We start from the raw sequence: 27820 nt of genomic DNA, 5'->3' as shown, positions 1-27820 counted from the left end.
TTCCTCTCGGAACAGCCCCCGCCTTAGGCCTTCTTTCGCACAGCTGCCTGTCTTCACCTCCGCTCCCGCCTCGGTACCTGCACCCCCTGATTTCAACACTTGTCCTCGGTGCCCTGGGGCCCCGCCCCGCCCTCGGTCCCCGCCCCGCCCACGGCCCCGCCCACCCCCATTCACCGCTCCCTTGCCCCGCCCCTCAGCCTCCGCCCCGCCCACCCTGGGCCCGCCCCCCTCTGCGCTTGTCCAACTGCCGCGGGCTGCGCTGAACGTGGTCGGTGACGCGCGAGGCGCGGGCCCCCGAGTTCTGGTTCGGAGTCAGAATCCCTGAGGACTGACTGGAAAGCTCGATTGGGGGGCGGAAGGGATTCACTTTGAAAACCTCGGAGGCTGTGGGTACCAGCGGGGTTGTAGCAAAAAGGGAAGCGTGTGAAGAACCTGAGGGGAAACGCCAGGTTCCCTTCTCTCTGGTAACACTTGGTGGTCGTCGCTGGGACCTCGGGGTCCCGCCCTCACCCCCCCCCCCCCCCGGGAGGGAACCTCAGTGATCTCGAGGGATTCCCAGCAGCATCCCGACGTTAAATCCAGCCGGGCCCAAGCGCGGAGGAGCCCCCTCAGCCTCCTCCTGAGGGAATCCCGTGTCAGGAAAAAGTCCGGCTGCGGACGGGGACCAGGCCTCCTGCTGAGGGTGACGCGCCCGGCTGCCCGGCGGGGGCACAGCCTGGGGGTCCTGGGAGCCCTCCCACTGTCCGGTCCAGCAATTGCTACTTGAGTGAGATAGAGAAAAACACTTTAGCTTTTTCAAGGGGGGAGAAATGTATGATTTTTCGGTCCACGGGGACGTCAGTGCGGACGCTGGGCCGCCACGTGCGTGGGTGACCGAGGAACAGTATTCTAGGCGATCCCGCTTGCGCGGCCTTCTCGCTGGCCTCCGCACTTGGCTGTTTAGAAGCATAGGGGTAGCAACCCCACCTCCATCTTAACTGCGCGCCCCGCTTCTGCTGGGCCCCAACTTTAGTATCAAGTGAGGAGATGGAATAGGCCCCAAAAACCTGAATTACTTGGACCGTATTTTATCATAATGAATGCAGCCATGGCTTGCAGATTCCTGAGGTCTTAATACAACAGCTGCGGTGTTAAATAAGAGTGTTGGGTTCTGTTTTCTTGGCCTTAATATTATAGTATTGGGTAGCCACTATAATTTTAAATCTTCACAAAACTAGTAAATACAAAATACATCTAATGTTCTGGGAAGCAAAAAGATATGTTACAAGAGAGCCCATTCATAATTAGCAAGCAGGAAGGTATTTGTATTTTAGGAGAAAAATAAAATCTATTTATTGAGGGTAGACTAAGTCCTAGGAGCAGGGAGGGTACAGGAAGAGCTATCAGGTCCAAGATTGTTGTTAACATAAACATGAAAGGTTAAATAGCAATATGCAATTCTGAATAGCATTCCAAGATAATAAAAAAGATGTCAGACAGTCATAATGAGCTGTGCTGTAGGAAATCAAAAGATATAAAAAATGACCAGTTTTGAAGAGAGAGAGAGAAGAAACTAAGCCCTCCACCCCCACGTACTTACACTCACAGGAGAAATACTGCCTGGTCTCAGTGGAAAGAGCAGAGGCCAGCCAGTCATTCCAAGCTACATGTTTCTCTAGTCGTCCTTCCGGTCCTTGGTGACTTTGAAATAAAATCAAGGAGGTCTCCGGGCAAAGGAATTTGTACTATATAATCTATGACTACTTCTTAAATAGTATTTCTTGTTTTCCCAGAGCTGTTTGTTGTTTTTTCCCTGGTGCTGGCCTTTCAGTATGAAGGAGGATCAGGTTGTGCTGGAGGAGCCAGGGTTCCAAGATGAAGAGGTATGGCAAGAATAGTGAAAGGTGTGTAGACATGCAGTCATGCCGCAAAAATGAGGTTCCTTCTCTGTTAGCTGCTATAGTTAGAAACTGGATATAAATAAAACAGTTCTAGAGAGGCAATATTACAAGTATGTAACGACTTGTTTAGCAAGGGGCGCTAAGATTAGCTACTTAGCAACTGGCATGAAATCATGCTAATAACAACTGGTATGGCCATTCTGGTTCCTGTGCATTCTGGTAATGAACAGCAGAGGAAGGAGAGCAAGGTCTGGTGGGAAAGAAGGTTGAGAAACCGTATTTTAAAATAGGTTAAATGTTGTTCCACTCCTTTGGGTTAAGATCTTTAAAATTTGAAGAAGCCGTGACAAAAGTATTGGACTTCCCAGCCCCTTTTGATCTTGGCTTTTCTAAGTATGTAACAATGTTTTTGTAAAAGCATTGTTGATCCTAGCTCTGTCTGTCTGGAGAAGTGGACTTTGAGGAAGTTGGAGTGACCATAATATTGAGTTAACTCTTTAAAAGATGCTAAACTGTTAGGTATGAAGAATTAAAGCTCCATTTTTTTTCTGTTCCATCTCCCTTAGGAATCTTTGTTTCAAGACATTGACCTGTTACAAAAACATGGAATTGTAAGTATTTTTTCAGTGCTGTGTGAAATTATCCAGTTCAGGGTTTCTCGGCCTTGACCCTATTGACCATTTGGGACCGGGCGATTCTTTGTTGTGGGGAGCTGTACTGTGCATTGTAGGGTGTTTAGCAACATCCCTCACTATATGCCAGTAGCACACCTCTAGTTGTGACAACTAAAGTTTGTCCAGACGTTGTCAAGTGTCCCTAGGGGACAAAATTGCCCCTGTTTGAGAACCACTGATTCAACTGGGGGTATTCAGAGCTATCTACATCTATTGTCTTCAACAGAAGAAAATTCAGTTCTGTGTCAGGTGATTAGAGTAAATGATGTTTATAGAAATCCAGACTCCAAATAAGCTAAATGAATTTCAACAGCAGTTGATAGTAAAACTCCTCTGACATTATCTTTTGAAGCCTCATATTTTATCTCTTTCAGTTAGATTTAGAAAATAGGAGCAAGAGAAAATTCTGGTCCTTTGGTGATGTAGCTATTTGCATTCTCTAAGGGTAGAGGGGGGAAAATCTTTAAAAAATATAAAAGAACATACTGGCAATGAAGTTCTCTAGAAGGAAGGAACTGAACTGAGGGGGTGAATGTGTGATAAATTTGCTAGCTTTTCTACCAACAGACTTTTCTTTTTAAGTCCTTGTTCCATTGCCATGGTCTCACTAACATTCTTGGGAAATCAGGGCACAGCCAGAACATTTGGCTGCGTGCTGGGTATGTTCTACTCAGATATTTTGAGAACATTTGGCTACATGGTGGGTGGGTTCCACCTGGTTGCTTGTATAAAATTGGCATCGTGGTGGAAGGAGATGGACACAAAAGCACATGACATAGTATGGGAGTTTTTCAGGCTGGTATTTTATCAATCTGCTCCATTCTTTTATTTACAGAATGTGGCTGACATTAAGAAACTGAAGTCAGTAGGAATCTGTACTATCAAAGGGATACAAATGACAACAAGAAGAGCCCTATGCAATGTCAAAGGGCTCTCAGAAGCAAAAGTAGACAAGATTAAAGAGGCAGCCAATAAACTCATTGTAAGCAAAATCCTTTCTTTGTTTTAGCTTAGAAGGGCCCTGTGAGTCTCTGTAGCCTTTCTCATTACACTAGAAACTATTGTGGGAACTCTAATTTCCTGTAGATCCTGTATACTATTCTCTCCATGTTAACTTTTTATCACTTCAGTGATAAAATGCAACAGTTAATTTCTGAAAGATTGAGGCAGGGATTAAGAGACCTGAGACACTATGACGGTAATTATTTTTACTAAACTTTTCTTTTTGTCTCCCTTTATATTTCTTTTACTTTCTTTTTCTCTGCCTTTCCTTCTCCTTTTAATTTTTTTACATTCCTCTTATTTTTGTTTTGTCTCCTCAAATATATCTATGGCTGTTACACTAAAGAAGTTACTTTCTCCTGGTATAGACCAATTGATAAGAGAGCTTTGGCTTAGAAAAAGACTGACAGTGATTGGGTCTTTATGTGTGCAGTTGAGATAGATATGACCAAGAATATGCTCACTGTGGTAGCTGAGCTAAAGCTGAGCCAAACCCATACCTTATAGTTGGGCCCACAGACTATGAGAGATCATGCTGCTGACAGGCTCCAAGCAAAACCATATGCTTTGATTCAAGCTTTTCTGTAGAGCTTTTTGGGCCTTTGAACCTGAGTAAGGTGGCTCAAGAGCCTATGTTCTTAACCATGACCTTGTGCTGCCTTCAAAGACAAATGAACTGAGCTTATATCAAATAATGATTCTGATAACCAGGTCTATAATTTTCAGCAGCATTTGAAATTAAAGCCATCATCTTATACCCTTTTTAAACCTTTCCTTTTGTCTTTCTGTAGGAACCAGGATTTTTGACTGCATTTGAGTACAGTGAGAAGAGGAAAATGGTTTTCCATATCACCACTGGGAGCCAGGAATTTGAGTGTGTATCTCATATATTTTATAATCACTAAGCACAATCTTTGAAATACTATATTTCTTTTTCTCTATCTGGTTGTTGTTTCTACCAGAAGTAGTAAAAAATAGCTCCTTCTTTTGAAGTTTTTTTTTTCCCCCCCTCAAAAAGCAACTGAAGCAAATAAATTTTAAACTACTTGTAGAAACAGTATTAAATTTCTTAAAAGAAATTCAGAACAAAAATATAGTTTCTGAATCAGCCTGTATTAATCTACAAATCATTTTTTAAAATTAGTTTATCATTTCCTTTCTCCTAGTATCTATTTTTCATGTTTCTCAGTATATATATATATATATTTTTAATGTATCTTTATTGATTTCAGAGAGAGGAAAGGAGAGGGAGAAAGAGACAGAAACATCAATGATGAGAGAGTCATTGATCAAGCCCACAACCCAGGCATGTGCCCCGACAGGGAATCAAACCCTGATCGCCTGGATCCTAGGGTTGACAACAGCTGAGCCACGCCCAGCCGGGCTCTCAGGATATTTTTTAAAAATTGAATATTTTGTTGACTTTTAGAAACATAGTCCCAGTACAATATGAAAAACTCAGTTAATAATAAGACCATTTATTCAAATTCCTATTCAGTTCTAAAGAACAGAACTGAGACATAAAACCTGTATAGCCCATTTCCTATTGGTACCCAGAACAGCAGGGCTTACAAGTTGTTTTGTTGATCCACCAGCCCTCACACAGTAGAACCTGTGATCTAAGCAGATGGAGTTACATTTGTTCAGCCAAGAATTCCTGTTCATGTTCAATAGATAGATAGATAGATAGATAGATAGATAGATAGATAGATAGATAGATAGATAGATAGATAGATGTAGAAAGAAATTATATTAACATTTTCGCCTTTCTTGATATCTCTGTTTCTGTTCCTGTTAGTAATGCTTGCTTTCTATTTCTAGTAAGTTGCTAGGAGGTGGAATTGAAAGCATGGCGATCACAGAAGCTTTTGGAGGTAGGCAGAACCTTAATATTTTGTTATTGGAAAAAATTATATATATACACATATATACACACACATACATATATAATTAAATAAACAACCAATAGTAAATTGTACCTAATTTGGAACTTATGATGAAATATCAATTATAATACACGATTATTCTAAGCTACAGTTAAAATATATTCCAACATTAATAGATGGGCCTTATTGGCATTTTTCATTGTTTTATCTCTGACTTCTATAGAAGATAGAATTGTTTTCACATTCTTTCAAAAGGTAGTTGAATAATGAAACATCTTATTTCTAAGAAATGCATATTGAATAAACACAGTAGATTTTCTCTTCCCTGTTTATATCCTCTATTTTTTTTCAAAACAATTCATGCATAGCTATATTACATACTGTGCCTGACAATTCCAGTATTTGAAGCCCTTGGGGATTAAATCTGTTGTTTTATTTATGTTTTTGTTGACTTAGAGAAATCTGGTTTCATTATCTCAGTCTCAGTGGCTTATCATCTTGTATATTTATTGATATTTGTGAAGTTATTATCTGATTTTAAGCTGTGGGAGTTCAGAGGGCCTAAATTGGTGAGTGGGCAAGTTTTCCTCTAGAGAGAATTCGCTTTTTTGGTAGCTGGGGCATCTTCCCACCAGTTTGAGACTCCTTCCGCTCCCCTTTGAGAATCTCAGTTCAGTGGGAGAACCCCAGGCTCTCCTTCCTATGGAAGGGTCTTAAACTCTCATTTATATGACTATTTCTAAGGAAAACTTAGTTTTACTTAATTTTTATCTAAAGGACAGTTCTGTGAAAAAAATACCTTTACAAGTTATTTTTATTGTTGGTATCCATATACGTAGAATCCATTCATGATGTGGTGGTGCTTTATGTGTAAGATTTGACAGTTGGAAAAGAAAACTGTACACTGAGGCTATATTTTATTCTTTATGGAAATATTTAAAAACTATGTGCTTTTTGTTTTTGTTTTCTGTATTTCACAGAATTTCGTACTGGAAAAACCCAACTCTCTCATACCCTCTGTGGTAAGGATACATAACAGCAACAATAATAACGATCATAGCTATCACTTACTAATCTAATTTGTGCCTGGTACTTTATATAATCTCATGTAATCTGAACAGATTTACAAGGAAACTAAATTTCAAAGAGGTTAACTGCCCATATTACAAATACCAGAGCTAGTCTTTGAACGCGTGATGCTTGAGGCGATGTGCTGCGCTCTGAACACCTGAATGGAAACAGGGATGAAGTAAATGGGTATATGAGTGTGTTGGTGGGGAGGAGCTGTCACTGTCTCAGTTTTTTCCATTCCATCTTTTCTATGTCGTATCTTCAAGAATGTCATAAAATCTGTTGAGGCCTTGAATCCCTTACTTTCCATGGAGTAAGGTTGGCCCTAAGAAAAACTTAAAAAACAAATTTTTCTAAAACAAAGTAAGGGGGAGAAACCTCCTTTTGCACAAAGATGTTACTGTGCATTTCTTTGACTTAAGTAGAAGGAGCATGGCAAAATGATTAAGAAAGGGATTCTGGAATCAAAATCCCTGGCTTCAGTCTTGGCTCTACCATTAATAGCTGTGTGACTTGGGCAAGTTGCTTTACTGTTCTAATTATCCCCATCAGCAAAATAGGAATAATGATAGTACCAAATTTAGGGTTGTCTTGAAAAATAAATGAAATAATGCATGTTCCTCATATAAAGTAATTCCTTAATATGAACTACTGCTACATATAAAGAAACATTTAAAATTTGTCATAAATTAATCAAAGGTTACTAAAATGAATTATATAGCATAAATTATATTTGTGATTATTTCTTATAAGAAGAAAGTTAGTAAATTCTACCTCTATTCTTTAGGAGAACTGGCTTTCATGAGTATCTCCCATTGTTGAGAGATGTTGACATTCTTTGTTGAATTACTACTCTGCTGGCAGAATACTTTTAATTTTGCCTTTGGTTAGTACTATAAAAATAGAATATGCTGTTTAGAAACTAAGGAATCATGATTCTTTGTTAGCTTGACTAAAGAACTGCAACCAGCATAAATCCCATGTGAATGTATACATTCATCTGTATAAAGATTCCTACTAACATTAACTTTTCATTGCTTCCTAGTGACAGCTCAACTTCCAGGAGCAGGTGGCTACTCAGGAGGAAAGATTATCTTCATTGATACAGAAAATACTTTGTAACCTTTTTACTTAAACAAGTTGCTAACATAGCGGTGTGACATAGTAATGTTACTACAAAAGAGTTTGTTTGAAATACATAATTTTTATAATCATCCCCTAAACCAGCAATAATGAGAAAGCCAAGGGAAAAATAATTGCTGGTCAAGGTCTCAAATCAGTTTTTATTTAAAAAGTTTTCATTTTTGAATGGATTTAGTGTGAAATTGACAAAACAAATACACGGGAGGAAATGACATTTTATTCATGTTTAACCCTCTTCTCCAGAAACTGTACTTACAAGGAGACAGAAGGTACTGACTTGCTCAGGGTGGGGGAGTAGGGGAGGGTGGAGAAGGGTGAAAGAACGAGCGCAGAACGGAAGAGGGCAGCGCCTGTCTGGGTGACAAAGAACGCAGTTCAGCCCTGACAGGTTTGGCTCAGTGGTTAGAGCATTGCCTGTGGACTGAAGGGTCCCGGGTTAGATTCCAGCCAAGGGCATGTAGCGCTGTTGCAGGCTCCATCCCCAGCCCCTTTGGGGTGCGTGTGGGAAGCAACCAATCGACGTGTCTCTCTCACATCGATGTTTTTGGTGGATGTAAATTAGATACTTTTGCCATGTTCTGGGCCAGTAGTGAGAACTTGATCTAGGTTGGAAGCAGTAGGAATGAAAAGGACAAGAAACATGAGGGAGGAAAACTGATAGGACTCGATGACAGAACTTGGTAGACAGGAAAGAGCTTTGAGAAACCACACAGGTTTTTTGCCTGTGTTCTGGGAGAATCATGATGGTAATGACAGAATCAGGCAGGTCATCTTTCAGAGAAAAGGTGATGTTTCATTTTAATGTGTCGAATGTGAGGTATAGGAAGATATCCATATGGCAGGTGGAAATGTTGGACTCAGCTTGAGAAAGGGATGGGGCCCAGAGACACGGATGTCATAGCCACGGGGGCACGAGAGCTTAGGGAGAGGAGAGGAGAACTGAGAACACAACGTTGGGGTGTGCCGGTGCTTAGAAAGGACTGAAAGGAGGAACCTACAGAAGCAGAGGAAGTAGGAGGAAATCTGGATGTGAAGGACGAGCAAAAAGAGTTTCAAGAAGAAAGTGTAGTCAGCAATGTTCCATGAAGCGAGAGTCAGACAGACAGACGGGCAGACAGACTGAAAGTGCAAACTGAGAAAGGTCACTGAGGTTTGAAATCAGAAGCCCAAGAGAGCACTGGCAGTAAAGTGAGATGATGGAAGCTGCTTGTAGATAAGCAGTAAGGAACTGAGGCAGTGTGTTAATCAGTGGGTAGAAGAAGAAATACAGTAATTTGAGGAGGTATTAGGTTCAGAGGAAACTTATTAACAAGAGGGAAGACATGTATGAGTTCATAAGGCCATTCACAAGGCAGCCCCAGCCTAATTCTCCAAGCTCATTACTCACAATTGCCACTATTAGAGGTAAAAAGATCAGTCTGTTCTAGTTCAGTCAGACTGCCCCTAAAACATGCTTTGCTATTAAAATTTGAAAACATTGTCCATCAGCAGTTATTTGGACTTAACTATTAAGGTTTTTGTTTTCTTTATTCATTATTGTTTCTTGCATCCCAAATCATCTTCTTTCCTGTATTTCTGTTTTCCTGGAGTACCTACTCAAATCATTTTTTCAGAAAAGTGGTGCAGGTGGTAAACTTGAGCCCTGGCATTTCTGAAAATGCGTTATTTTGCTCTCACTCTTGAATGTTCATCTGGCCTGTCAAGACAAATTTGCATGGTAATGACCTCACAATCTTTCTGAATCATACAATCCCCTAAATTTACTGTCCAAAAGACTCCAATACCCCAGTAGAAGAAACACCAGAGAACTGTTTGCAGAATACTTTATTTGGGAATACTGGGCTTAAGAAGACTCTGAAGGAAACTTCTAAGTTGGGGAAGGAGGGTGGAATGCTGTGTAGGGCTGTAGCAAGAGGAGTTCAGCTGGAGTTCAGCTAGTTTCAGAAAGAGCTGTTTAAGGATGGTTCTTGGAGGGGGAGGAAGTGTTCTTACAGATTAGAAACCACTGTTTGGGCAATTTGGATTTTATCAAGAATGGTGGAGAGGAACACTTAGAAGCCAAGTCCTATACAAGAGCGACTAGGGAGGGACAAGGACACTTGAGGGCCTCAGCAGAATGCTCTCATTCTTTCAGTGTCTCTTACACATATTCTGTTCTCTCTTGATATTTTTCATTTTATATGTTTATATTTTGCCTAATTGTGTTTTATGCTTACCTTTTGGTGTGAATTATCTTATGACTCCTTATAGCCTCCATAATGCCTTGCACTGGTGATTTATTATTATGGTAATTGATTCCATATGGTATTCAGTTAATAAATATTTGTAGATTGATTTGAACTTTCTTCAGCATCAACACAATTTTTATACTCTGGTCACACAGTAACCAAGTTTTGTAAACACTGACATGGTGAAAAATGGTTTTACTGCCTCTTCTAATTCCTTGTCTTCTTTGACTTGTCCACCAAAAACATCTAGTGGATATATCAGTAGCAATGGAAGATTTTAGTGGCTGTCATTGAAGCTCTGAAGAACTGAACATACATAGTGCGTTAGGATATAGATGGCTAGGAAAAGCCAATTCAATTCAGTATTTACTGAACTAGTTGCAAGTGCCACAAATTAGATTATAAATGGTTCTTGCTTTACAATTACTTACAGTATGATCAGTGTTATATGAATGCAAAGTGAAATGAGACCCCAGACGTGCATTTTATTTTACCTCACTTCACTTTAGAGAATATACTGTAGACATATTGTTGGGATCACCAAAGACCTAAAAATGTTTTTACTCCTTTATAGTTTAGATAGATCTAAGTGATTATTAGCATCTTCCAGAATACCTTTACAGGTACACTGAACTCACCTCCCTATGAATGTACTAATTTCAGAAAGCTAACACAATTCCTTTAGAAGAAGGTCAGTAATTCCCTTCTGATCTTTGAAGTTACTTTTCTGATCCTTTAAGTTCATATAGTGAAATTTATTATTCACTGGCAAAACATGATTAATGATACGATAAACTATTTCATATTGAACAAGTGAGGAGTGTGAAGAGAATGAATTAATTCACTTTGAAGTAACTTGAATTGTAATTCAGTGATGTTATCTTCCTAGAATACATCTATTTTTATAGACATGAAAACGAAAGAGATTCACAAATCTTAGCATCTAGTTTTTCTCTCGTAACTGATTTGCTGCATAATCCTGAGTCATTTGCCTATTCCGTCATTGTCCTTATTTGTAAAATGTAACATAGGCCATAACAACTGGTTTCCATGATTATTGTAAAGATTAGATAATTTAATATTTAAATGCATTACTGCCTCATCATTTCTTTAACCATTACCCAAGGTGTTCATGAGGCACTTATGAAAAATAAAATCTGGTATAGATTTGAAGTGATTATTAGCATCCTCCAGATTACCTTTACAGGTACATTGTTTTACCTCTTTGTTGCTTTCCTTACAGTATTATTTTTTGTAGTTGTTGTCTAAACTTTTTTGGAATTGCTTTATTAGTTCCTTAATTTTGGCGCCTTCCAGCCGTCCAGATCGCCTCCGAGATATTGCTGATCGCTTCAATGTAGACCATGATGCAGTACTGGACAATGTCCTTTATGCACGTGCATATACTAGTAAGAACCCCATGCAGTTGGATGCTTAGGCTGTTTTCAGGTTGGCAGCACTGATTTACTATATGAGTGATACTTATGACACTTTGACACTGTTATCTTTTTTTATTTTACTTTTCTCCAAATTAATTTAGTCAGTTCACAAATTGTATCATCTGGCAAGTCCTTAGATATTAAAATGTCCTCAAATTATTTCTTATTCTTTGTCTTTGAAATGGAGAGTAACATGGGTAATGTAGCATTTGGCATGTATGCTAAGGCAGAATATGAATCATATTTAATAAAGTTACAAATAATTAAGAAAACCCTTCCAGGATTCTCTTCTGCCTGACTCTCAAGGACATAACTGATCTGAGACTCTGCATCTTCCAGCTTTTATAACATTTTCTCACTGCATTTCCCACTAGGTGAACATCAGATGGAGCTACTTGACTATGTAGCAGCCAAGTTCCACGAAGAAGCTGGCATCTTCAAGCTATTGGTACAAGCTTTTAAATATTCCTCACTCACAGAGCTATTTAGTATATTTTTTTTCTTCTGTTGATTCTGATTCATATTAACTTCTTCCTTTTCAAATGCATATTTATTTTTACATGAACTCTACAGATCATTGATTCAATAATGGCACTTTTTCGAGTGGATTTCAGTGGTCGTGGGGAGTTGGCTGAACGACAACAAAAACTGGCCCAGATGTTATCACGACTCCAAAAAATCTCAGAAGGTAGATTTTGAAAATAAAATGGCACTAACAGAATAGCACCTGTGGCAGTTTGCTGAGTAGACTTTGCAGAGAAGCTCAGGATAATGTCAGGAGGTGATACATTTTTAAAAAATAAAATTACCTTCATGGGTATACCACTCTTTTGAAAAAAATCAAAAGTATTGATTCTAATGTAATAAGGTACCTAAATAATAACAATAATAGCTTTAAATCAACTTACGTTTTTAAAGAAAAGATAGGAATATAATTTTGTTTATAAAATAAACTCATGACACAATATTCCTAAGCTCTGAAATCTAAGCAAAGAATTGTTTATATTTACTTTGCCATTATCTTAGTTTCTTAATTTTATTTCTTGATGCAGAATATAATGTGGCTGTGTTTGTGACCAACCAAATGACTGCCGATCCAGGAGCAACCATGACGTAAGCCCCAATATTCTGCTTTTGTATTTCACAAAGGTTAATAACAGAGAGTTCAAGTGTAGAACAGAAAATAATTCCAATATAATCAGTCCTGATGTGGGAACATATACATCACAAATTTCTTTATTACACAGTGCATATTACTTTATAATTGCAAATATCATTTATTTGTTTTCCAGAACCTATTTTTCTCTAGTTCTTTATAAAATAAAGCAATAGTTTAACTATCGTCAGAGGTACTTTGGGTTCTGCTTTTGTCTGGGACTAAAAGGATATTAAAGGATAAGAAAAAGATCCCAGAGAAATTAAAACATATTCCAGATGTATGAATAGCTTTATTTCACTGATAAGCTGTTAGCCTAAAACAAAAAAAGCTGGCTCTTTACAGGATATATATATTTATAAGAGGTCCTATGAGAGAAGTCTACTGTTTGAAGGAACAATTTCAGTCCGTATCAGACATATGTAGAATTTGTTGAACTATTTGTACACATAACGCACCTATTGATGGCTCTGTTTGAAAGATGGCAGTGAAGGGAAACACAAGCAGAGATGATAGAGGGTAATGAAAACCGAAAATTTGAAGAAAGGTTAGTTGCTACCATGAAAAATTCTGAAGATTATGTATCTGAAGAAGCAATCAAAATAATCCTCAATCCATGATATTGCTTTTTAAAGGTCTTTTCTGCAACTTTTTATTTAGAAAATTTTTTAACCAGAGAAAAGTTACAAAACTAGTATAATGAATACACATATATCTTTCACCGAGGTTCATCAAATTGTTAACATTTTGCCACATTTTTTTCTCTCGTGTGTGCACGCACTCATATAAAATGTGTGTATGTGTGTATATTTTGGTGAACCATTTGAGGTTTTTTTCCTCTGAACCACTGCGAATTATTTGTATACATCATGACACTTCACCTTGTAATACTTCAGCATATCTCTTTTAAGAACAGGAACATTTTCCTGCAAAATCATTGCACTCAGGAAATTTAATATTGGCATACTCATGTTATCGAATATGCAGTTGTATTCAAGTGTCTCCAATTACGCCAATAATTTCCTTTATAATTGTTTGCATTTTTTTGTTTTGTTTTAGACTTAAGATTAAGGGAGGATCATGTGTTGCATGTAATTTTCATATCTCTTCAGACTCCTTTAATCAGAACAGTTCCTCAACCTTTGTTAGACTTTTTATGACACTGACATTTTTGAAGAGCACAATACAACTGTTTTTCAGAATGTCCCTCAAATTGGGGGTGCTTTTTTCTCATTATTTAAAGTGCTAAACAGCCCAGCCGGCATGGCTCAGCGGTTGAACATCGACCAAGGATCTGGGAGATCAAGGTTCAATTCCCTGTCAGGGCACATGCCCCGGTTGTGGGCTTGATCCCCAGTCAGGGGCGTGCAGGAGGCAGCCGATCAATGACGACTGTCATCATTGATGTTTCAGCTCTCTTTCTCCCCATCCCTTCCTCTCTCTGAAATCAATAAAGATATATTTTAATAAATAAATAAATAAATAAATCTGAAATGCTAAACACTTTTCCCAGGAAAACTATAAGGCAGTTTGTCCCATTATTAGGGATGTTAAGTTTGATCATGTGATTAAGATGGTGGTCACAAAATTTCTGCATTGTAAAAGACTTTTTCCCCTTTGTAATCAATAAGCAATTTGTGAGGTGATACTTGGAGGCTGGTATAAATACCTTTTTCTATAATAACATTCATTGAAGATTCTTGCTTCCATCAATTATCACTCTAATGGTTTCAATACATAGTGATATTACTCTAAAACTGAGTCAGTACATCAAAGCGTAGAAGATAAATGAGTCATTGACATGTTATTTTTTATTATTATTAACTGCAGTCACTCTGCTGTACATTACATTCCCTAAACTTCCAATTATAAAATAAAAAGTCATGAGATTGACATATATATTAGAAGATATTTGATATGCTAGTGTATATTCTGCAAATTGTATTGAAATGAATGTGTCTCTTGTTAGGCATTTTCTAAGTTAACCCTAAGAGTGTTGCTGCACCTTCTGCATATCTCCCATTTTTCAATACTCTTTTATGAGTATTTTCTACTTAATCACAGGAGATTCCAATATGAAAGGACTAATTATACAAATGATAGAAGGCAAGTTAAAAAAAATTGAGGATGGGAAAATCAATCATTGAATTCATTCAATAAATATTTATTGAAAATGTATGTATCAAGATTCTGAAAATTCACTAGTCAACAAAAGAGCCTATGTGCCTTGCCTCCATAAAAAAAGACAAATAAGTGATGGACATTGAACTCAAAATTTTAGTCTTGGTAGGGCACGCTTTGCTGTTCATCTTGGAGTGGTTGAGGCCATCGTCTCTGTTTTATAGGGTGTCTTTATACATAGGATGTGAAGCACTTCACAGAGTAATTTTAAACTGAAGATAGATGGAAGATTTCTAAGGCTTACTTTAAAAAGAGAAAATGACTCATTGGCTCAGTGGGTTGCATTTAAATAGAACAGTTCAAGTTAAAGAGCAGTGTTCTTTCTTCAGGTGTGGGGAGGGAACATAGGAGAGGCCAACACTGGCTATCTGGAGTTAGAAGGCAAAGGAAATCAGTGGAAATTAGGTCACAGATAGGGATTTTTTTTCTCATATTTGTAGAAAGTTCCAAAAAGAGTAAAGCCATTTTGTGTATACTCCAGCAAGACAATGACAAGAGAAATAGAGAGGTGACAGAAAGGAAATAATTGAAGGAGTAGGAGAGGGGAGGAGATTTATAATGAAATGAGCTAAGTAAAGAGCCAGAGAAGGTAACAGAGGCTGGTATTTTTGCTGGGTGAATCTGCTCTGGAACATCATCTCCTCCACCTAGCCAAGTTGTAAGGAAACAAGGCTCACCATAATTAGTGTATTCTAAAGTATTTTAAAATTACAACAATGCAAATTCAATGCATGTCTTTATATTAGACACATAAATTACCACACTAAATGAAAAAACAAAACAAAACAGGACAGTTTTAAACTAAAGGATTTTAAATGCTTTTAGAAAACCTCCCATAAAGAAAATACCTTTGTTTCTCAGTGCTGAGGAATTCCAAGCCACAGCTTGCCTGGGGCCTGCCAGAGAAGTATCACTATAATTGGTATGAGTCCCCAAGTATGCTGACAATAATTGAGGCTTATATACCATGCATTGTACTTGATACCACACTGTATTAAAAAGAAACAAAATTATAGAGGCTAGGAGCTGCCATATGATGATACAGCAGAGCAGTAGCAGCAGCTCCTAGACAAGGCTTACGGATACGGACTTTAGAACTCGAATGATGTTGATGAAGGTCTGGAGATAAAAGTCAGAGTATCAGGCTATAAAGCTCCACACCAGGGCAAATGATGAGATGAGCCATGGATAAGACCAGCACGCCGCCTACTTCATTTGTGTATCTGTCTTCCTAGAGCATAAAGTCATTGTAGGACACTTGCAGTCTTGTAAATGTGGAGTCAGTTTATTCTCTAGGGATGTCTCCCACTGATTCAACATCATGAGCATGAATGAAGAGGGAATGTGGTCTGATACAAACATTAAACCAGGGCCACCAGCATGGTGCCCTTGTCCAAGGCGCTTGAACTTACAGTCTTCCCCATCGCAACAAAGAGGGCTTACAGTTACTGATCGCCCTCCACGTGCCAGGTGCTTCCACGCGTTACCTTCTGTCATTCACTCAGCCTCCTTGGCCTCCCTGTCCTTTCTATGAGTTGGTCTCAGTATGTTGCTCCACCCTTCTCCTGCTCCCCATCACTCTAGAATTCCACCTCAAAATGTTGGAAAAAAGTGTAGATCTTTCTGCATACTTTGGGAGGAAACAAAAGGGGCAGATTAGCTAACAAAACTTGTTAAACATACTCCTGTTTTGAAACTATCCCCTCTTCCTCCCACATTCCTCTTTTGGAAGTATTCTTTCTCCCTGTCTCCCCTAATCTCAAAGCATCCCCCTTATTCTTGGGCATGCTCACTCAGTCTTCTCCTCGGTGGACCCCTGCTCAAACACTCCATCTGTAAGCTTACCCCTTAGCAAGTCAAAAGTACCAGGAGGACCCACCGTCCCTCAAGCTTGCCCTTGCCCAGGCCCCTCAAGGCCCCCACTCCAACAAGTATTTCAGGTATATGTACACTGTTATTATTCCTAATCTATAAAGGAGGAAACAGAGGCTCAGAGTATTTCATACTTACTCAATTGCACTATTAAAAAACAGCTAGGGCTTTAACCCTGGCATCTCTGACTTCGAAAGTATGCTTTCTTAGCCTCACTGTGCTGCCCTCCCATCCCACTCCCAGGAAGCTACCGCCTGCCCTACCATCGCCGCAACTGATGCTTCGTGACCCCATCACTCATATTTGAAGTTGGAAGGTCAGGCTATTCCGGTTTTACCCTCGGTGAAATGATAGGCTGTATTCTGTTCAACCAGAGGGGCATAAATAAAACAATCTTTCTTTGCCCCTCTTTATTTATAATATCCACCCCCATCTGTTCCTCTTTCTCATCACACCCCCCCACCCCCCAAGACAAGGAGGAAAGAAGAGGAGAGGGAAGTACAAAAGGGGGGGAAATAAGAGAACAGGTTAGAGGAGGGATGTGGGTGTTTTTCTGAAGCTGTTTTTACTTGGTCAGAAATAGAAGTAAATTGAAGTCCCCTAAAAGAATGTGCAATCCTGTAACCCCTTCTTGTACTTTACCTCTAGACTTGGTTCAAAGGAAGTTCAAAGAAACTTTAAGATTTTCTTGGTCTACATGTTTTATCTGGATTGTTTAGTTAAATAATAATTATTATCATTGATTGATTATCTCTTATGCGCCAAGATTACTGTAAGGGTGGAACTAATTGGCACAGTTCCTGGCATATAGTAGGCTCCCAATGAGTTATGCTAAATATATCTTGGATCCTCACAACAGCCCTAAGGCATAAGGTCTTTTTGTTCTCATTTTACAGTTAAAGAAACTGAGAGTCATAAAGCTAAGTAGCCCAAGGTAACATAGATTACATGTTTGAGTCAGGATTAAGAAAGCAAGTAATAATTGTAGTCACTGAGCTAATGCCTTACCTAAATGATTTCATTTTATTCTCAAAACTACCCTGCTAGTTAGGCACATTTCGTTATCCCCCATTTAAAATGAAGAAACACACTTAAAATGATTAAACAATTTTCCCAAGGTCACATGTCTGGCTGATAAGTCAAGTTTTGAACCCAGGTCCAACTCCAAAGTTGATATACCACACAGTAGTACATCAGGGCTGTATATGACGGGAAAGGTTGGCATGCTGTCATCTGAGAGGCTTTGCAGAGATATGTCCATGACCCTGGTGAGCTGACCGGAGTTCAGGGCCCTCAGGCTTGCAGGCAGAGATTTGATTTGGTCAGCCTGCCAAGAACTAGTCCATCTCTCAGGGGCAGGCTCACGTTAATCGAGCTCATGAGACTCAAAGTTCAGAGGGCCATTTACTGATATTGAAAAATGTAACTACATTTGAGGTTCTTATAACCAGCACATCCTCTCAGTGTAGGCAGACCTCTGTAGGAATCCAAATTTTAATCCAAAGTTATTTACTAAACATGGAATCCAAGCAAAGGGAAATAATTAGATGAGTCAGAAGAGTAAGGGCTGCCACATAGTAAGGGCCCAATAAATCTTGGTTGTTATTTCTTTTTATTATTATTTTTAAAATATATCTTTATTGATTTCAGAGAGAGGAAGGGAAAGGGAGAGAGAGAGACAGAAACATCAATGATGAGAGAGTCATTGATTGGCTGCAGCCGGCAACCCGGGCATGTGCCCTGACCGGGAATTGAACCCTGATCTCCTGGATCCTAGGTCGACGCTCAACCGCTGAGCCACTCCTGGCTGGGCTTGGTTGTTATTATTATTAATACCTATCTATACCAGAGGGGAAATAAACCATGAATTTCCTAAACATATATGTACACATGTACATTTTTCTGGGAGATAGTCTATATCTTTTATTAAATTATCAACATGTTAGTGACCTATAAAAAGGGTTAAGATGCCCTGGCTGGTTTGGCTCAGAGGTTAGAGCATCAGCCCTTGGACTGAGGGGTCCCGGGTTTGATTCCAGCCAAGGGCATGTACCAGGGTTGCAGTCTTGATCCCTGGCCCCTGTTGGGGTGCATGTGGGGAGGCAACCAGTTGATGTCTCTGTCTCTGTCTCTCTTTCTCTCTCCCTTCCACTCTCTCTGAAAAGCAATGGGGGGGAGGGGGATCCTCAGATGAGGATTCAAAAAAAAAGGTTAAGAGCCATAAATTCATCCCCAAATTCTACACAGAATCCCAAATACCTTGAAGGAGCAGGTGAAATTTGAATTGACTTACTGTTCTCCCAGAGCTAAGGCTTTATGCTGTGTTGCAATTTATTTGATTAAGCATAACCTCGTAGTTGAAGACTCATTTCTTTTTTTCTCCCCATATCTTCCTAGATATTTTCTTAGTACGTTTGCAAATCCTATCATATATCTCCCTATTTAGTTCATTCAAAATCATCTCCCTTTGGAGATGAATTCTTAACATTCAGGCTCTTCACCTAGAATAATCAAGAACGAGCAGTAATACCTATTCTCTTTGTGCACAGGGTACTACAGTGGAAACTGCAAATAATTTGCTAAGAAAACACCATGGCTATACATCTAGAAGCTCTAGCTTCCTGCTTTTCTTTCAATTATCTGCACCGGGGTTGGGAGAGATTACTTCAATTAGGGAGAAATTCTATCTCCTTTTACATTTGCCTTTCTGTCAGAATACCCTTCAAAAGTTCCTTGAATTATAGATTCTTCAAAGATATGACACAAATCTGTGTCCAAAATTATCTGGACCAAGGAGACCCAAATTCTCTTTATTCATTCAACAATATTATTGAGTACCTTCTATAATATATAGGCACTTTTCTAAGCACTGGAGTTACAAAGACAAACAAGGATTTAGAATATAGGGGGAGTGAAACCCATGAATTAAAAATTACAATGTAGCCCTGGCCAGTTTGGCTTAGTGGTTAGAGCTTCGGGCCTCGGACTGAAGGGTCCCGGGTTTGATTCAGCCAAGGGTATGTTCCTCGGTTGCAGGCTCGATCCTGGGCCCTGGTTGGGGCACGTGTGGGAGGCAACCAATTGATGTCTCTCTCTCACATCGATGTTTTTCTCTCTCTCTCCCTTCCACTCTCTCTGAAAAGCAGTGGAAAAAGTATCCTCAGGGGAGAATTAAAAAAAATTACAATGTAGTGTGCTTTAACAGAAGAATACTACTACAGTAGTTTGAGAGCACAGAGGGGGCAGGCTCTACACAATATTTCAGGGTATCAGGCAAGGCTCCCAAGAAGGGTTGACAACAGTGGGAAAGAGGCTTCCGTTTCAGAGGGAACCCTGTGTGCAAAGGCATCGAGGTGAAAGAGTTGCGAAATAAGAAAAAAGTTTGAGAGGGAGGGAGGAAGAATGACTACAACTGTAAATAAGCACGTGGGTGGCAGATAGAAAGAAGGTGGAGTTGAGGGAGCTTCTTCCTGAGCCCTCATTTTCTTTGTGAAGAAGCAGGTGGTGGTGTCAAAGATGAGGGGACAAGAATACAGAAGGGGACTTAAGGAGACTGCTGACGTTTTGCAAAGGGGAGGTGAAGCTAACTCTGCTCATATAGGAGAAGTACCAGGCAGTATTGAGAGGCCATCTGCAACACAGCTGTGAAAACTTCTCTGCCCATGTAGCTAACTCTGACTACCCTCTTTTGTCTCCCCTTGATAGAACCTTCTAACTGGTCTACCTTCTGTGGTAGCTTCAGTCTTTCTACAGCCCAATATTCTCCTTGATATTTTATAACTTCCATATCTGAGATTATTCTCATGGCAAGTTCATAACCTGTACAATATTGAGGGCTTCCAACATACAGTTAACGCATAAGAAGGATGTTCTCCGTCTGCTCTCGTTTACATCATGGCATCCTGAAGGAGGGCTGAGTGTTTCTTACTCATTAGGCTACAGTAGTACTTGGCACATAGTAGGCTGTTAATAAAATTTCCAATAAATATATGCATGAATAAATAAATTGTATTTTGCAAAGAAGAATAATTGCTTAACCCCAAGAGTTATCTTAAGATAGTGAGTAATGTTTTATTTGCGTTTTTTTCTATTAAAAAAACAAACAAACAAAAAACATGAACTGTTTATCACAGGAATCTCAGAAACCTGAGCTGGATGGCTCCAAACCCTACCTCACTCCAAAGTTAATAAACTCTGCTTGTTCAGGATACATACACACCTATTCCATCCCCTGCCATCCTCCACAGAGAGGTTGCCTTGAAATTGCAGATATTGCTCTATATAGTCTGTATAATGTAACCTGAAAAGGTGTTTTTAATTCAGTTTTCAGGCAGACCCCAAAAAACCCATCGGGGGACACATCCTGGCGCATGCTTCAACAACAAGGATAAGCTTGCGGAAGGGAAGAGGGGAACTGAGAATTGCCAAGATTTATGACAGGTAAATATTTTCTTATTCTTAATCAGATTCTTGTACATATGGTATTAAATAAACTTGCCTCTCCTGAAAGGCTGTAATTATGTCACTGGAATGGACTACATTGTTCAAATTTCCTTCTCAAAAATTAGTCAAGAAATTGAGAAGTTCTTACTGTGTACTAGTAGGGATTCAGAGATTCTGTTGACAAACAGGCTTGGTCCTTGACCTTCCAAAGCTTATACTGAAGCTAGATGCTGAAATAATCAATTCCAGCTGAAGTGTGGTAAGTGCAGGAGAAGTATAGGGCATGGCAGGGATATGTTCTCCTCCTTTCTTTCTGCCAGTTTTCTTTTCAGGTTTCAGTTTAAACGTCACTTCCCCTGACCCTTGCAGCCTAGGCTGTACCCTATGTCACACCTTATATATTTTCACAGTACTTTAATTTATAATTAAGAATTATAAACAATAAATTTTAAAGAGAACCTACTACATATCAGCTGGTCTTGGTTCTAGGGATAGATCAGTGAACAAAACAGAAAAACAAGGCCCTGTCCTCATGGAGCTTAAATCCATTGGTATCGATTTATAGTATAGCATATGTCATCCTTGCTGGACATTAAAATCCTTAAGGGACACTGCCTGGGATATCATAGATGTGCAATATTTGTGACTGATTGATTAGCCAACCCTGAGCAACAAGGCAAAGATGTATAATAACTCTTTACTCTAGGGAGGGAAGAATCAGTGAAAAAGAAATCAGACAAGTGCTTAATCTGTTTTTTTTAATGAATCACAGTACTTATTATATATTGTCATTGAATAAATATTAAGTAATCAGTTCCCACATCTGTATGGTTTTCATTCAGACCATTTTGCTTTCCATTACCTGTCCTGTAGAAGACTATAATATTCAAATGCTGTGTTTTATGGAGCTTCAACAAGCTCTAGAAATTTGCTACAAATGTTTTTTTGTTAAATAGATAGTAGAATTGTTTCATATTTTTACTAAAATTTGTCTATATCTTGGACAGATTGCTTGCTTAGAACTTTCTGAATACTTTTCACTCTGAATTGTAATCAACTGATTACACGTACATCTCCCCCACAACAGGGACTGTTTGTTTCTTTAATGTCCCTAGTACCTAGCAAGCTATTTGGCACATGGTAGGAACTCAGTCACTATTTGTAAAATTAACAAATGAATGGACTTCCATGTTCAATCATTTGTATATTTCATCAAGCCCTCCAAACTGTGCGTGAACAGACAGCTTTTGCATTTCTTACAGTCCTAAGAGAATACTAGGGTTCTGCAGACTCAATAAAGGATAAAGTTATCACAGAGATCAGTTATGTCATGGTTTCATAAATTTGAATAAAAACAGCAAAACTAGGTCAGAGTTTAAAATGTCAAAACTTAGTTTTCTAAGTTTCTAGTGTGCGTAGCACATACTCTCTTCTTTCTGGTCCCTAAAGATCTCTCACAAAGAGTTCTCCTTGATGTCAACTTTTGGTAGAGAAGATGCTGCTGCTAATAGTGAGAGCTAACACCAATTGAGTGCCACTATGTGCTAGGCCTACACCAAGTGCTTTAATGTATTTCATTGTTTATAACAACAACCCTAAGAGATAGAGGTCATTATCCCCATTTTACACACGAAGAAACCAAGGCCCCAAGCAGTTAGGTAACCATTGCTCCTCTATAGTCTATTTTAAACACTGAAGTCAGAGCAATCCTTTATGAAATTAAGATCATATTTATTCTCTGCTTAAAATCTTCCAGCGGCTCCCCATCTTAACTCATAATAAAAGCCCAGGTCTCTACAGTGGCTTACAGAGCACTGCATGAATCGCCTTGTTCCTGTTCCTCCTGCTCTCCCCTTGCTCACAGTGCTGCGACCTCAGTGGGCACCTTGGTGTTCTATACACACCTCAGGCACACACCTACCTGAGGGCTCTTGCGCTTATTGTTCCCCGAGTGGACTAATCTTTCCCGTTACCCTTCCTCTGGTTATCTCCCTCACCTACTTCAAGAATTTGATCAAATGTTCCCTTTTCAACAATGCTTATCGTGATCTGCCTATTTAAAATTGCAACTAGCCTCCTTCCAGTTTCCATACTTCCAGTTTCCCTTATCCAGCTCTACTTTTTCTTACCTCACATCATTTTCCAACATATTGCATAATATATTTATTATGTCCATTATTTATTGTCTGTCTCTCCTTCTCCCCAAATGTAAATTCCACAAGGGCAGGAGTATTTATTTTTTTCACTTACAGATCTCAAGTCTGTACAACAGGGATATAACAGATGCTCAATAAATATTTTCTTAATGAGTAAATGAATGGACTTGCCTAAACCACACAACTAATAAAGTATGGAATCAGGATTAGAATCGATGCTGTCTAAACCTAGGGTCTGCACTTTCAATCATTACACTATTTCTTAGTGTATTAGGGATGATCTTTTTAGGGTAGTCATAGCTAGTCTACCATAGCTACCCTCATGTCTTCAACTATCACATTATACACAGGTAAGACATTTGCTAAAAGAAAACAAAGAATTCCCCAAGAATTGAGCAGAAAAGGATTCTCAGAATTCCCAGGTGTACAGGAATGACTACAAAAAGGAACCCAGCCCATTTCCTAAAATGTCACCATAGCAACTGCTCCTGTAAGCAGCTATAGCTGGCCCTCAAGTGTACATTTTTCTCTTAACTGCTTGCAGAACTCTTCTGCATGAATGTTCCAGAAGTACCTCAAGTGCAACATATCTAAGCATAACTTGTTCTTCTCCCCTTTCCTATACATGAAACAAGCTCTCTATTTCCAGTTTTTAATTTATGCTATTTCCTCTACCTGGATTACTCCCATTTCTGCCTCAAAGGCCCTTCAAATGTTTCTTAATCAACCTACCTGGCATAATGTCTCCTTTCTTTAGAATTCTATAACATATATACTGACTTTATTGAACAGCTTATTTGTCATATGTCATAGCTCACCTGTTGACTTGAGAGGAAGGACTCTGTCTCATTTTTGTAAAATCTGTAGGGTCTAGTATATGCTAAAGTATGATTCTCAAAAAGTTAAAAACATTACTTTATTGCAAATAAATATAAAATGAAAGTCATCATAGATTTTATTCAACTAAGCAATTAATGAGGAAACCACCAATTCAAAGGATAATTTGAGAGGTTTATGTAGTCAGTCAAAGGAATGCTGAAATAAATTTGCTAGTAAATGCAGAATTGGTTAATATCCTACCAGGCAATAAATTGTAATATTTGAAGTTGTCTTTTTTGATCCTTGCTGGGTAGCTCTGTCGGTTAGTGTTGTCCAGATACACCAAGGCTGTGGGTTCGATCTCCAGTCAGAGCATGTACAAGAATAACCAAGGAATGCATACATAAGTGGAACAACAAATTGATATTTCCCTTTTTCTAAAAAAATCAATAAATCAATAAATGAACTTGTCTTTTCTACTGAAGGGAAATCAGTAGCTTCTCTACACAATTTAATGGAAATGAAGTTCATTTCCATTGCTATAGACTGGAATAATCTGCATTGCTATTAGTGTCCTACAAATTAACTCTACAGAGTTGTAGAATTAAAAGCTAAAATTTTAAAGAGCATATAAAGACTCATGTACAAATATAAAATGTCAAAGAGTTTATTCAACTCATTAATGCAGTAACCAATAAGATTTTGTAACTAGATGAAAAGAAAAATCAGATTACCACACATATGTAGTCAGATAAGGAATGCTGAAATGAATTATAAACTGATCAAAAACAGGTCACGGTATCCATAGAACAATAATCAGTTACATGCCTCCTCACACAATTTACATTTCTGTGGACAAGAATAATTTATATTACTCATAGTTTTATACAACTTATAGTTATAAATAATAGCTCAAAGACAATGAAAAGCACAGAGTCCTCATAAGAGTTGGATAACCTGGAAAGATGTGCTAGCCAACCTGTATTTCCACTGAAGGTACTTTAGTAATCTTTTAGTTCATTTCAGTCTTTCAGTTTCTCCCTACATTGGTCTAGTCAATAAAAGTGCACACCCCTTTAGAATCAGATAAGCCCCTAGGGACTGCTACACAAAACAGTTATTCTTTGTGCCTATTTCTAAGTTTTTCTTGACATTCAGAATCTTGCATATAGTTGTTCAGGAGCATTTGATATCTTGCTTCCCAGCATATCCTCAGTTTGGTTCAAATAAACTTTTTAAGAATTAAAGAAAAAAAGTTGTTCAATGTTTGTGAGGGTTGATACTTGTAAATTCTGTAGTCCACATTTAGCTGTACCAACTCTGAGATGTCTCTGGAAACTCAATAGGAATATGATGCCTGTGGCATGAATATAGTATTTTTAGAAATAGAGCTTTTTATAAACTTCTGTTCCCTTGCATTCTGTTAGCCCTGAGATGCCTGAAAATGAAGCCACCTTCGCAATAACTGCTGGAGGAATTGGGGATGCCAAGGAGTAGGTGGTGAATTGATGCAAATTGCTTGTTAGTGCTTATTAGGGGATGAAAAAATAGAAAAAGTCTCACATTTCAGATCTTAAGAGTTTATTTTTCCCCCATGTTATTAAAGGAAAGTTGGCAGAGATTTAAATCTTTTATTTATCTTAAAAGTCCCTGATTTATAACTTGACATTGTATGTAAATTCAGGAATATATCTATGTATATGAATGAATGAATGAACCTATTGAAAATAGTTGGGGAAGGGGTACCTGAGTCTCTCACTTTAGCTGTTTTTCAATTGTATAATTCCATTTATGTGAAAATCCCAGAATAGGCAAATCCATATAGACAGAAAGGAAGCTAGAGGGTGCCAGGGCCTGAGGGAGAGACTGCTAATGGGTATAGAGGTTTCCTTTTGGGGTACTGGAAATACTCTGGAACTAGATAGAGGTGATGGTTGCACAACATTTTCAATGTACTAAATACCCCTGAATTTGTACACTTGCATATGGCCAAAACGGTGAACTTTCTTATGTGAATTTTATCTCAAAAATATTTTTTACAATAAAACACAACGCTCTGACTCTAACATGTGCATTTCTTTATGTAAAAGAAAAAAGCAGTAAATGACAGCATCAGGGGCAGGGGATGATCAGTCACATCACAGGAGGGGTGAAGCCGGGCGTCTGGAATCCTGGAGATGCGGGGAGTGGGGAGCCTGGAAGGAACCGGGGAGCAAGCCTACTCCAGCTCTGCATTCACCGGATTGTGTACTTGTCCCACTTCTTCTCGGGGTCATAGGGTTCCCAGCGGCTGGCGGGGAAGATGTGCTTGTTCTTCTCGTACCAGCTCCTCAGCACCACCTTGCCCGCATGCGACTCATCCTTCTCCACAGTGGCGTCACTGAGCAGCCGCACATCATCGTGAACGTCGAAATTAAAGAGGGGCCCACTCTTCCCTCGTGCCTTGGTGACGATGAAATCATAGAAGCTGTGGTGGTGGGGTATGATTAGGTCCTCCTTGATGTACATGAGCTGCTCCACCCCCGCTGACCTGAGCTCACTGAAGTCTTTGCGCAGGATCTCAAGCGCCTTCTGCAGGAACTGCTGCATGGTGTTACCTTTTTTCATCTTGACTGTCCGCCGGTGCCCGGAGCCATCCCAGTAACTGAAGGTGATTTCAATCTCCTCGCTCTTGATCTTCTCCTGCTTGGCCTCCCACTCTTGCCGCAGCTCTTCCCGGAGCCGATTCTCCTCCTCCTCGCGGTCCCGGTCAGGCAAAAAGCTCGTGTCCACATCTGGGTTCTTCCCCAATTTCCTCCTCTTCGCGGCCATCTCTTCCCTTTCCAACTCCTCCTCAAACGTGGCCGCCTCCTCCTGCTCCTCGCCCGCCTCCTCCTCCTCACCCACCGTGAAGGAAAGACAGGAGATCTTCCGCTTGGCCTCCTTCTTGCGCTCCTTCTCTCGCAGCTTCTCCAGCTTCAGCTGCAGCTCCTTCGACTGCTCCTTCTTGGCCAGCTGCTTCTCCCGCTCCTTCACCAGTGCCTCCTGCTTGGCCTTCATGTCATTCAGGGTCACAAGGCCCACGGTGCTGGACTTGAGCTCCGCCTCCACGGCATCATAGTGTGCCGAGAACTTCTTGTCGATGTTGGATTTCATTATGTTCTCCTCCGCGATCCGCTGCTTCATCTGCTCCATCTGCTCGCGCTGCTTCTCCCGCTTCTTCATCAGGTGCATGGCGCGGCCCGCCTCGCTCGCGGCGCCCTTGTACTGAGCCATGGCGGCAGACGCGGCAGCAGCGGCAGCAGCGACTACAGAGACAGCAGCCCGGTTGAGTAAATGGCTGCGGCGGCCGTAGCGCACGTACAGTCCGCCGACGCCGGCGCCGTGACGTCGACTACTAGAAGACGCGCAGGCGCAGGCGCCCCGCCCCGCCCGCCCCACCCCCTCTCCTTTTAGCTTTTTAAAGTGAACCGCTGGGCGGAAGGGAAGGCTGAGAGCTCAGAACTGTTCCTCTCTTGCAGGTTCCCCTCGAACACTTACAGAGGGTACATTTCCAAAGGAGGGAGACATCTGAGGAAGAAAAATTTACAGGACACACACAAAAAGCTTTTTTTTAACTTACAGTATCAAACAGTACACTCAGCTTTATAGCAACAGAAAAGAAACATTAAGCTAGATTTTAAATCATTTGACTTTTTGACAAGTTGAAATACTTTTAAAGAGTGTAATTTTGAAATATACATATTTTATCGGAAAGATAAAGAGGACAGTAATAAGGAACTTTACAATTTGGGGTGATTAAAGTTAGCATGACTTTTTAAAGTTTTGGGTAGAGAATTCAAAATCTTTTTAAATGTTAAAGTTAATTCGAATGTAAAATTTTCCAAATAC

At 39.5% G+C, this 27820-nt stretch overlaps 1 protein-coding gene and 1 pseudogene across 1 annotated transcript; one reads left to right on the top strand and one right to left on the bottom strand.

The window, feature by feature from the left end:
- Positions 1 to 1811: 1811 nt before the first annotated feature.
- On the top strand, positions 1812 to 25447 carry DMC1 (DNA meiotic recombinase 1). Its single transcript, XM_016205279.2, has 13 exons — positions 1812 to 1862; positions 2447 to 2491; positions 3390 to 3536; positions 4348 to 4430; positions 5378 to 5430; positions 6423 to 6464; positions 7559 to 7631; positions 11202 to 11293; positions 11698 to 11771; positions 11897 to 12011; positions 12376 to 12436; positions 20856 to 20972; positions 25378 to 25447. The coding sequence occupies exons 1-13, from the start codon at positions 1812 to 1814 to the stop codon at positions 25445 to 25447; spliced, it is 1023 nt and encodes a 340-aa protein (XP_016060765.1).
- On the bottom strand, positions 24602 to 27336 carry LOC107531246 (protein FAM50A pseudogene; annotated as a pseudogene).
- Between the last annotated feature and the right edge of the window lie 484 nt (positions 27337 to 27820).

This window comes from Miniopterus natalensis, chromosome 2 (genome assembly GCF_054644295.1).
Source record: "Miniopterus natalensis isolate mMinNat1 chromosome 2, mMinNat1.hap1, whole genome shotgun sequence".
Lineage (NCBI taxonomy): Eukaryota > Metazoa > Chordata > Mammalia > Chiroptera > Miniopteridae > Miniopterus > Miniopterus natalensis.
Note: the sequence above shows the minus strand (reverse complement) of the source record. Positions and strands in the feature narration are given on the sequence as shown.